At 38.0% G+C, this 12,546-nt stretch overlaps 1 protein-coding gene across 1 annotated transcript; it reads left to right on the forward strand.

Moving 5' to 3' along the window:
* The first annotated feature begins 1,823 nt into the window (after positions 1 to 1,823).
* Positions 1,824 to 2,820, forward strand: LOC119535217 (hepatitis A virus cellular receptor 1-like). The gene is made up of 2 exons (XM_037837705.1): positions 1,824 to 2,635; positions 2,676 to 2,820. The coding sequence occupies exons 1-2, from the start codon at positions 1,824 to 1,826 to the stop codon at positions 2,818 to 2,820; spliced, it is 957 nt and encodes a 318-aa protein (XP_037693633.1).
* The last annotated feature ends 9,726 nt before the right edge of the window (positions 2,821 to 12,546 follow it).

Below are 12,546 nucleotides of genomic sequence, written 5' to 3' on the forward strand. Positions count from 1 at the left end.
ATGAAGGAAAAAACCCTACATGATAATCTCAATTGATGCACAAAAGGCATTTGACAAATTACAGCACCTTTTCTTGATAAAAACACATAGAACACTAGGAATAGAAGGTAACTTCCTCAACATAATAACGGGCATATATGAAAAGCCCACAGCTAACATCCTGCTTAATAATGAAAGACTGCAAGCTTTCCCTCTGAGATCAGAAACAAGACAAGGATGCCCACTGTCAAGATTGTTACGCAATACTGTACTGGAAATTCTTGCCAGAGCAATTAGGCAAGAAAAAGAAATAAAAGTGATTCAAATTGGAAAGGAAGAAGTAAAACTTACCCTATTTGCAGATGATATGACTCTGTATACAGAACCCCCTGAGAAATCCACAACAAATCTCCTGGAGCTAATAAATTAATACATCAAAGTGGCAGGGTACAAGTTCAACATCAAAAAATCAGTAGTGTTTCTATACACAAGCACGGAACAATGAGAAGAAGAAATCAAGAAAAAGAAATCCATTCACAATGGCAACTAAAAGAATCAAGTATCTAGGATAAATTTAACCAAGGATATAAAGGACCCAACACAGAAAGCTACAAAACATTGCTATAAGAAATTAAATAATACCTTAAATAAATGGAAAGACACTCCATGTTCATGGATTGGAAGACTAAATATCATTAAGATGTCAACACTACCCAAAGAAATTTATAGATTCAATTCAATCCCAATAAAAATCTCGACAGTCTTCTTTGCAGAAATGGAAAAACCAATCATTAAATTTATATGGAAGTTAGGTAAGGGGCCCCAAATTGCTAAAGCCATCTTGACAAAGAAGAATGAAATTGTAGGATGCACACTTCCCGATCATCAAACTTATTACAAAACTACAGTTATCAAAACAGATGGTTCTGGTACAAGGACAGATATATAGACCAATGGAATTGATTTGAGAGATCAGAAATCAGCCCTTACATTTAGGGCCAAATGATTTTTTACAAAATGGCAAAGACCATTCAATTGGGGAAGCATAGCTTCTTCAACAAATGGTTCTGGGAAAACTGGATCTCTATTTGCAAAAAAAAAAGGAAGTAGGATCCCTACCTCACACCATAAACCAAAATCAACTCAAAATGGATCAAAGACTTTAATATAAAAACTAGAATTATCAAACTCCCAGAAGAAAACAGAGGGAAGCATCTTGAGGTCCTTGTGTTAGGCAATGGTTTCTTAAATTCTACACCCAAAGGACAAGCAACAAAAGAAAAAATAGATAAATGGGAACCATCAAAATTAAACAACCTTTGTTCCTCAAAGGACTTTATCATGAAAGTAAAATGACAACCTACCCAAAGGGAGAAAATATTTAGAAACCAAATATCCAATAAAGAATTAATATCCAGAACATATAATGAAATCCTTCAACTTAACAACAATAAACAAACAAATTAAAAGATGGACAAGGGGATGATATCATCAACATGGCACCTTAATAGCTACTGAAAACTTCTCCCCAGATATTTAACTAAAAAGGGGCATAACTGTTGCCATTTTCTTAGGCTTCAGCCTGCCTGTGCATGGCTGGACAATAAAACTCCTTTTGATCAAGTTTTCATCTCTTCTCTTCTCTACTGAAGAAACCTAACAGCTGATACCACGATGCCAGTTTTAGGATAAATAGTTAGGAGTATATCACCAATGAGGTTGACTGCACACTGTGATCATCGCAGGTCTCATAGTGCTTCTCACAGGTGCTGTTGTTTCTTACCCACAAGTGAGAGGAGTGGTGGTTCATAACCTATCCAGAGGTTAATGGAGATGTTTTGACCATGTGTTGGGGCCAAGTGAGCTGTCCTTTGAGTGGGTGCTCAAATGAACTCATCTGGATGAATGGATCCCATGCCATCTTTCAGAGGTACAGGCATTATAAGCTAAAGGGGAAACTTCTGGAAGAGAATGTGTCTTTGACCATAGAGAATGCAAATGAGATTGACAATGGTCTGTATTGTTGCTGTGTTGAGTACAGGGGTTGGTTTAATGATAAGAAACTCACACTATCATTGGAGATTAAACCAGCCATGGTTACCAGTGTTCCAACATCACCTGAGGTCTCTACCTCTGCTCCTCCAACACCAGCAACCACACAGAGCCACAGAGCAGCTACTTCACCTTCCCCAAAGCAGCCAGCAACAACCCATTTTAAGATACCTCAGGAAATGAGAAGGATGCAACCCACAAGTTCACTAGGCCACCATGACACATCCGCTACTTCACCTTTCCTAAAGCAACTAGCAACAACCCATTTTAAGATACCCCAGGAAATGAGAAGGACACAACCTACCAGCTCACCAGGCCACCATGACACATCAGCTACTTCACCTTTCCTAAAGCAGCCAGCAACAACCCATTTTAAGATACCCCAGGAAATGAGAAGGATGCAACCCACCAGCTCACCAGGCCACCATGACACATCAGATGGGAATGGTACTGTGACACAGTATTTAGATGGCCTTTGGCATGGAAATCAAACTGGGGTGTCCCTAGTACAAGAGCCATGGATGACCACCACAAATGGAGTCTACATTGGCATTGGTATTTTTGCTGCAGTGCTTCTCAGTCTTCTAGTTGTCATGATTATTAAAAGGCATTTATACATAAGAAATAAGCTACAGCAATTAAGTGTGGTTTCATTCAATGGCTCTCACATTAGAGCTTTATGAAGAGCAGCTGAAAACTGTGTCAAAGCAGAAGACAATATCTACATTATTGAGGACAATCTCTACCTCATGGACTAAGATCCAGCAGCCCACTAGGGCTTTATTGTGACTGCAGAAGACAGTGACAATTTATCACCATGACAGACTCCTTTTTAGGCTCCAGGGACATTTCTCTGTGTCAGTTTCACCTGGCATCTCAACATGTTGCAGAGACATCTGGTAGAATGACTCTAGCTCAAACATGTGTGCAGTCAACCTCATTGGTGGTATACTCCTAACTATTTATCCTAAAACTGGCTTAATCTTTCCAGTTATCATAGAGCTCTCTCCAAAATATGAAAGTTTTAGAATTGCATATTCTCTTTAGACTTGGTGAATGCTGTATCTATCAAAGAAAATAGTTGTGTGGGAGATAGGATACGAACTTGTATCTTTGTCACCAAAACTGTCAAGGAGAGAGGAAGAGGACTTACAATCTATAAATCCAATTTAGGACATAAAAGGACTCCACGTGGAAGCATGCATGCTTATCTCTGTTTTTAAGATTGTAACTCTAGATGTTACATTCTAAGGTCCTCTGAGGCTTTCAAATCATGGAGATGCACAGGTTTTTATTTCCCCCGTGGGGATGTAAGTCTAATCTCACCATTTTGATACATGTGGTTCCTTACCTTGGGCTCTGGAAATATGATGCATTAAGGGCTTTCTCTGAGACCAGGATGGGTATTTCAACAGTTTGAAGAAGCTAGAAGACCACATTTGCTGTGTGTGGTTTCTGGTGCCATCTCCAGTTTGATAGGGTGGTGAGTATGAGCCAAGGAGACATCAGGGAAAGATTACCAATTGCCATGTGATTCAGCCATTTATGGTGTGCCTGCTCTATCCAGGCACTGACAGGTTCTCTGAAGTAAATATTAGAATGAGGCAGGGCAGAAAAGGAAAAAAAAGGGGGGGGGGGAGAAGGGAAAAGGCTTTCTGCCTTATTAAAAACTTATTAGAAAAGATATTTTGCAAATATAATAACAGAGTGTCTGTCAGTAGTTTCAACTGAAATTCTATACTTCTAAATTGTCCCCAGGCCACTTTGACATTTAAAATTGTTTCAGAAGGGTGAAGGGTCTTTTTCATATCTAATCAATTCCAATACAATTTGTTTTTCAAGGATTCAATTAAAGTATTGGTTTTGCCAAAGCAGATTAAAAAAGGGGGGGAGGGCATAACCCTGACTTGTTCAAAACTTTGGAGGAGGCTGTGGATAGGAGAAGGATCCTACAGATGTCAAAATGAAGAAAAAAGGTATCAGGAAGGAGAACTCCATCCTGGACTGGCTGGTCCCCTCCACTCCTCCTCACTTGGTTTTGTGCAGTACAGAAGGAACACAGAATCAGCAGTTGAGATTCCTCTCACTTTCCACCAGGGACACAGACTATAAAATCACTCACAGCAGTGAGACAGATCCCCAGCATTTGGAGGTTGGGGGATCGAGGAGGACATTTCATGGCCCAGGTCAGTGAGGTGCAAAGAGTCTGAGAAAACATGGGCAGAGACTGTTTCAGCCCTGGGTCTGAATGCCCTTCCCACATCCTTGAGGAACATAGTATTTGGCAGCCTGATACTTGCCTGGGAGGTGGTTGAAATCTGTGGCAGCTGGGGAAGTCCTCTGCAACAAGGAGAGTGGGGGACAAAGCCCCACACTGAGTAAGACTTTGCCCAGCAAAGTGAGTGTGCAGGAACCCTGCAGCTTTAGGCACACCCAGTCAGATGGGGGCTCTAAGAGGTAATTGAGCCCTGCCCATCCAGACTCAGCTGGGCCTTCTCCTAGGCCGACTGCAGCTGGTCTACACCCACTGCATCCTGTTTAAGTTGAGAAATATGGACAACTCAATAGTTAAAGCACTGCTCTAACACAATTCCAGGGCTTTCAGGTCAGTGAAAAATGAAGCACTACTAGGAGCCAGCAGACTTGTTTTACCCCCACACAGAGAACTTGCTGTGGTGCCCAATGCCTACCACCCAGGGACAGGCTGTTGTGGGTGCCTGGTTTTTCAGGGAGAGCTGGGGGGGGGCAGAGTTAATCTGGTCGGTGAGAGAGACATATAGGCAAGGCAAGAACCAGAGTAACAAGAGCTAAAAAATTCAGAGTAGTTAAACAGAAGCTATATTAGAGGTCTAGAATAAGTTGAACTGAACACCAAAGAACAGATAAAGAACAAAGCCAACCAACAAAAAGCTCAAGGTAAAAGAGTGAAAATGATCTCTAGAATAAACTAATCAAGGAAACCTAATGCCTAGACAGTGACAAAAAATTATGAGTCACACTAGGAAAAATGAAGATATTACCCAGTCAAAGGAACAAACTAACACTTCAAATGAGATACAGGAGTTGAAACAACTAACTAAAGATGTTCAAACAAACATGCTAAACCAATTCAAAAATCAAATCAATGAGTTGAGGAACAATATGGCAAAAGAGAGGAAGGATATAAAGAAGATGTAGGGCAAACATAAGGAAGAACCTGAAAGTTTGAAAAAAACAATTGGCAGAACTTATGGGAATGAAAGGCACAATCAAAGAAATGAAAAACACAATGGGGACTTACAACAGCAGATTTGAAGAAGCAGAAGAAAGGATTAGTGAACTAGAGGACAGACCATCTGTAATCCCACATACAAAGGAACAGACAGGGAAAAGAATGGAAAAACATGAGCAGGGTCTCAGGAATTGAATGACAACATGAAGTGTATGAATGTACATGTTGTGGGTTTCCCTGAAGGAGAAGAGGAAAGGTGCAGAAAAAATAATGGAGGAAAAAATCACTGAGAGGTTTGAAGAGTGTAGAAATGAAGACTATCAAAAAGGATAAAAGAAAAGAGAGAAAAAATTAGATATAACATATCAAATCCAAAAGACAAAATGGTAGATGAAATACTGCCCTTACAGTAATAACATTAAATGTAATGGATTCAACTCCCCAACAGAATGACATAGACTGGAAGAGTGGATTAAAAAACAGGACCCATCTATATGCTGTCTCCAAGAGACTCAACTTAGACCCAAGGACAAAAATAGGTTGAAACTAAAGGTTGGAAAAAGGAATTTCATGCAAACAACAACCAGAAAATAGTGGTGGTAGCTATACTAATATCAGACAAATGAGACTCCAAATGTACACTAATTAAAAGAGACAATGAAGGACACATATATATCAACAAAAGGGACAATTCATCAAGAAAACATAACCATAAATATATGCATGAAGCCAGAGCACCCCAAAATGCATGAGGAACACACTGACAACACTGAAGGGAGAAGTAGACACCTGCACAATAATAGTTGAAGACTTCAATATACTTCGCTCATCAATGGATAGAATATCTAGACAGAGGATCAATGAGGAAACAGAGACGATGTATAATATGATAAATGAACTAAACTCAGACATTTATAGAACACTACTACCCAGAACAGCAGGATACACATTTTTCTCAAGTGCTTATGGATCACTCTTCAGGACAGACCACATGTTGGATCACAAAGCTTGTCTAAATAAATTCAAGACTATTGATATTATACAAAATACTTTCTCGGCTCATAAAGGAATGAAGTTGGAAATCAATAATGGCGGAAGGCCAGAAAATTAAAAAATATATGGAGGCTAAACAACTCACTCTTTAAAAACCAGTGGGTCAAGAAGAAATTGCAATAGAAATTAGTAAATGTCTTGAGGCAAATGAAAATGAAAACACAACATATCAAAACTTATGGGAAACAGCAAAGGTGGAGCTGAGAAGGAGATTTATTGCATTAAATGCCTATATTAAAAAGGAAGAACAAAAATTGAGGAATTAACTGTTCACATAGAGGAACAGGAGAAAGAACAGCAAAATAATCCCCAAGCAAACAGAAGGAAAGAAATAACAGATTAGAGCAGAAATAAATGAAACTGAGAACATGAAAACAATAAAGAGAATCAACAAAAACAAAAGCTGGTTCTTTGAAAAAAATCAATAAAATTGATGGACCCTAGGCTAGGGAGAAAGAGAGAGAATGCAAATAAATAAAATCAGAAATGGGAAAGGGGACATAACCACTGACCCCACAGAAAAAAGTAGATAATGAGAGGATACTATGAGCAACTATATGATAATAAACTAGACAACTTAGATGAAATGGACAACTGCCTAGAAAAGCATGAACCAACATTAACCTGAGAAGAAATAGATGACCTCAACAAATCAATCAAAGTAAAGAAAATGAACCAGTCATCAAAAAGCTCCCAAAAAAGAAAAGTCTAGGACCAGATGGCTTCATATGTGAATTATACCAAGCATTCAAGAAAGAATTAGTACCAATCCTGCTCAAACTCTTCAAAAAAATTGAAGAGGAGGGACAGCTACCTAACTCATTCTGTGAAGCCAACGTCACCCTAATAACAAAGCTAGACAAAGATACTACAAGAAAAGAATATTAAATACCAATCCCTTTAATGAATAAAGATCACAAATCCTCAACAAAATACTCACAAATTGAATACAGCAGCACATTAAAAGAATTATACACCATGACCAAGTGGAATTTATTCCAGGTATGCAAGCCTAGTTCAACACAAGAAAATAAAATAATGTAAAACATCACATCAATAAATCAAAGCAGAAAAACCACATGATCATCTCAAGTGATGCAGAAAAGACATTTGACAAAACTCAACATCTTTTCTTGATGAAAACACTCAAAAGGATAGGAATAGAGGGGACCTTCCTCAATATGATAAAGGCAATGTATGAAAAACCCACAGCTAACATCATATTCAATGCGGAAAGACTGAAAGTTTTTCCTCTAAGATCAGGAACAAGACAAGGATGCCCACCATCACGATTGTTATTCAACATTGTGCTGGAAGTTTTAGCTAGAGCAATTAGGAAAGAAAAAGAAATAAAAGGCATCCAAATTGGAGAGGAAGAAGTAAAACTTTCACTGTTTGCAGATGACATGATCCTATATGTAGAAAATCCAGAAAAATCTATAGCAAAGCTACTAGAGCTAATAAACGAATAGAGCAAAGTGGCATGGTACAAATCAACCCACAAAAATCAGTAGTGTTTTGATACACTAGTAATGAGCACTATGAGGAGGAAATCAAGAAAAAAATTCCACCTACAATAGCAACCAAAAAATCAAATATTTAGGAATAAATTTAACCAAGGCCACAAAAGACCTATACACAAAAACTACAAGAAATTGCTAAAAGAAATCACAAAGGACCTAATTAAATGGAAGGACATTACATGTTCATGGGTTGGAAGCCTAAATATAGTTAAGTTGTTATTTCTACCTAAATTGATTTACAGATTCAATGCTATACCAATTAAAATCCAAACAGCTTACTTTACAGGAATATAAAAGCCAATAACCAAATTTATTTGGAAGAGCAGGGTGCTGCAAATAGCCAAAAGTATTTTTGAAAAAGAGGATTGAAATGGGAGGTCTCATACTACCTGACTTTGAAGCATATTACAAAGCTACAATGGTCAAAACAGCATAATATTGACATAAAGACAGATATACTGGTGAATGGAATTGAACTGAGTGTTCAGAAATAGACACTTTCATCTATGGACAACTGATCTTTGGTAAGGCAGTCAAGCCACTGCAACTCAGATAGAGCAGCCTCTTCAATAAATAGTATATGGAGAACTGGATAGACATATCCAAAGAATGAATGAGGACTCCTATCCCATACCTTATACAAAAATTAACCCAAAATGGATGAAAGACCTAAATATTAAAGCTAAGACCATAAAATTTTTAGAAGAAAATGTAGGGAAATATCTTAAAAATCTTGTGATAGGAGGTGGTTTCTTAGGCCTTCCACCCAAACTGTAAACAGTGAAATAAGAAATAGATAAATGGGATCTCCTCAAAATTGAATACTTTTGTGCATCAAAGAACTTTGTCAGAAAAAGTTAAAAGGCAGCCTACATAATGGTGATTTGGAAACCACACATATCAGATAAGCATTTAATACCTAGAATATATAACAAGATCCCACAACTCAACAACAAAAAGACAAATAACACAATTAAAACACAGGCAAAAGACATGGACAGACACTTTGCTGAGGAGGAATTACAAATGGCTCAAAAACATATGAAAAGATGCTCAACTTCCCTGGCTATTAGGGAAATGCAAATCAAAACCACAATGAGATACCATCTCACACCTACTAGAATGGCCATTATAAAAAAACAGAAAATTACAAGTGCTGGAGAAGATGTGGAGAAAGAGGCACACTTATTCACTGTTGGTGGGAATGTAGAACGGTGCAGCCACTCTGGAAGGCAGTGTGGCAGCTCCTCCAGAAGCTACGTATAGACTTGCCTTATAGCCCAGCAATACCATTACTAGGAATATATTCAGAGGAACTGAACGTAAGGAAATGAACAGACATTTTTACACCAATGTTTATAGCTACATTATTCATGATTGCCAAGAGATAGCAACAGCCCAAATGTCCATCAATGGATGAGTGGATAAACAAACTGTGGTATATACACATGATGGAATATTATGCAGCTCTAAGACACAATAAAGTCATGAAGCATATAACAATGTGGATGAACCTTGATGATGTTATGTTGAGTGAAATTAGCCAGAGACAAAAAGACAAATACTGTATGGTCTCACTAATATGAACCAACATTAATGGGCAAACTTTGAGAGTTAAAGCTGAAACCGCAGGTATTCAGGAGATAGAAAGAGGGTAGAGATTAGGCATTTGATGCTGAAGGAGTACAGAAAGTTCAGCAGGATTGATTACATAGATCCAGAAATGGATAACATAATACTGTGTGATGGTAGCACAATATTCTAAGTACACTGAACAAAGATGACTGTGAGAGACAGAAAGGCTAGGGACATGTATGACACCTGAAGGGAAGATAGAAGATAAAGACTGAGACTGTGTAACTTGGTGAAGACTAGAGTGGTTAATGATGGTGATTATATGTACAAATATAAGAATAGTTTTACATGAGGGAAAACAAATGAATGTCAACTTTGTAAGGTGTTGAGAATGGGATGGTATTGGGGAAAAAATACAATCAATGTAAGCAAGAGTCTGTAGTTAAGAGTAACATTGTAATATGCCTCCACTAATTCTAACAAAAGCAATATACCAAAGCTAAATGTCTATAAGAGGGGATATAAGGGAGGGAGGGGTATGGGATTCTTGGTGTTATTCTTGTTGTCTGAACCTTCTATTTTATTTTATTTTTCTTTCTTTATTTGTTTTTTTTCTTTTTTCTCCTCTTCCTCTTTCTTTGTGGAAGAAATGGAAATGTCCTCATATAGATTATGGTGGTTAATGCATAATTATGTGATTATACCAGGAACCACTGATTGTATACTTAGGATGGAACGTTTAGGAAATAAACAGAGGGATGCAAGTGCTGGAGAAAATGCGGAGAGAGGGATGTACCTAATCACTGTTGGTAGGGAAGTAGAATGGTACAGCCCTTCTGGGGGGCAGTGTGGTGGTTCCACAGGAAGCTAAATATGAGGTTTCCATATGGTTCAGCCACCCCGTTATTGGGTATACACTTGGAATAACCAAGAGTAGGGACACGAATGGACATTTGCACATTAGTGTGTATGGCAGCAGTATTCACGATTCTCAATGGATTGAGATCGTCTAAGGGTACATCAACTGATGAATGGAATGGTGAACTGTGGTGCATATATACCATGGAATATTGAGCAGCTACAAGAAGGAATGAATTTGTGAGGTATGCAAGTAGGTTAAACGGAACTTGAGGACAGTCTGTTTAGTGAAATAAGCCAGAAATGAAAAGACAGACATTAAAACGTCTCACTAATATGGACTAACAATAATGTGCAAATGCTGACAATTGAATCTGAGAGCATAGGTTATCAGGGGAAGGCTTATTGTAATGGTTCCTATATTGAAAGCTCTTAGAGCAGTTAGGTCTATTCCAGAGTTGTAACAGTTATTTCTAAATTCTGATATGTTGAGCTCTTTGTGTATAACCTGGTCAGTCTCTGGAACTTCAGGTATCTGTGTGACACCTGAGACTCAGAGCCAGAGTTTGGCAGCTATGAATGTCCGCATTACCCCATACAGCAAACATTAAAAAAGGTAAAAAAGAGATGAGACTTCAATTAGAGATATGAACGAATGGACTTGGTTAGCACTAAGGTAAATCAGACTAAAGGGTAAAGGAAGATATTGACTGTTTTAAAACTTCAAAATCTGTGTGAGACTAAAGGAAGAGATGTTTATTGGGTGGAAAATCTATATTTTCTGTAGCATGTTACATAATTTAACTTGTATAGTCAGTTAATTCAAACACCATAATTACATGGAACTTTGAATGGGGAGTGAGATCTCGTTGGTTTGTGCAGGTTAGTGTGAAGGCCCGATACATCACAGAGCAATGTGGGCAGAGAATAAAAAAGTATTTAAAAGCCCCCTTGAAGAACAAAGACATGGAACATATAATAATGTGGATGAATCTTGAGGACATTATGTTGAGCAAAGTTAGCCAGAAACAAAAGGACAAATACTGTATGGTCACACTAATATAAACTAACATTAATGAGCAAATTTTGAGAGTTAAAAGCTAATAACACAGGCTACCAGGAGATAGAAAGTTAGTAGAGATTGGGCATATGATGCTGATGGACTAAAGAATGTTCAGCAAGCTCGATTGTACAGACCCAGAAAATGATAGTATAATACTGTGTGATGGTAGCACAATATTGTAACTACACTGAACAAAGATGAGTAAAGATGAAAGAGGTGGGCTAGGAGCATACATGACACCTGAGGTAAAGGCAGAAGATAAAGACTGGGACTGTTTAACTTAGAAAAAACTGGAGCTGTCAATGATTGTGATTAAATGCACAAATATAAAACTGTTCTTGCATGTGGCAGAACAAACGAACGTCAACCATGCAGAGTCTTGCAAAGGGGTTGGTAGTGGGAAAAAAATATAATCAAAGCAAACTGGAGTCTATGGTCAATAGTAACATTGTAATATGCTTCCATTAATGTAACAAAGGCACTATACCAAAGCTAAAAAAGTATGAGAGGGGGATATAAAGGAGGGATATGGAATTCTTGGCAGTGGTGTTATCTGACCCTACTATTATATTGTATTGTATGATATTCTATTTTTCTTTTTATTATTTTTTTTCTTATTTGTTAAAAAAAACTTTTTTCATAGTAACCAATATGTTCAAGCACTGACTGTGGTGATAAATGCACAACTGTATGATGATACTGTGAACAACTCATTGTATACTGTGGATAATTATATGGTATGTGAATACAGCTCTGTAAAATTGTATGGAAAAATATAAACAGGGACAAAAGTGCTGGAGAAAACATGGAGAGAGGGATGTGCATATTTACCGTTGGTTAGGAGGCAGAATGGTATATAGCCTTTCTGGAGGACAGTGGGGTGGTTCCATATGAAGCTAAGCATGTGGGTGCATTAGGTCCTGCAACCTCATTAGGGAGCATTTACTTGGAGGATCTGAGAGCAGGGACATGAATGGACATTTGCATACTGATGTTTATGGCGAGAGTATGCAAGATTTGCAATGGGTGGAGGTGGCCCAAGGATACATCGACTGAGGAACAGAACGGTGAACTGTGTTGTATGCATACAATGGAATATTGGGCTACTGTGAGAAGGTGTGAAGCTGTCAGACATACAACAAGGTGCATGGAATCTGTAGACAGTATTTTGAGTGAACTTCACCAGAAACAAAGGCAAACTTTATATTGCCTCACCAATATTGACTAACTAC

Source organism: Choloepus didactylus, chromosome 5, assembly GCF_015220235.1.
Source record: "Choloepus didactylus isolate mChoDid1 chromosome 5, mChoDid1.pri, whole genome shotgun sequence".
Classification (NCBI taxonomy): Eukaryota; Metazoa; Chordata; class Mammalia; order Pilosa; family Megalonychidae; genus Choloepus; species Choloepus didactylus.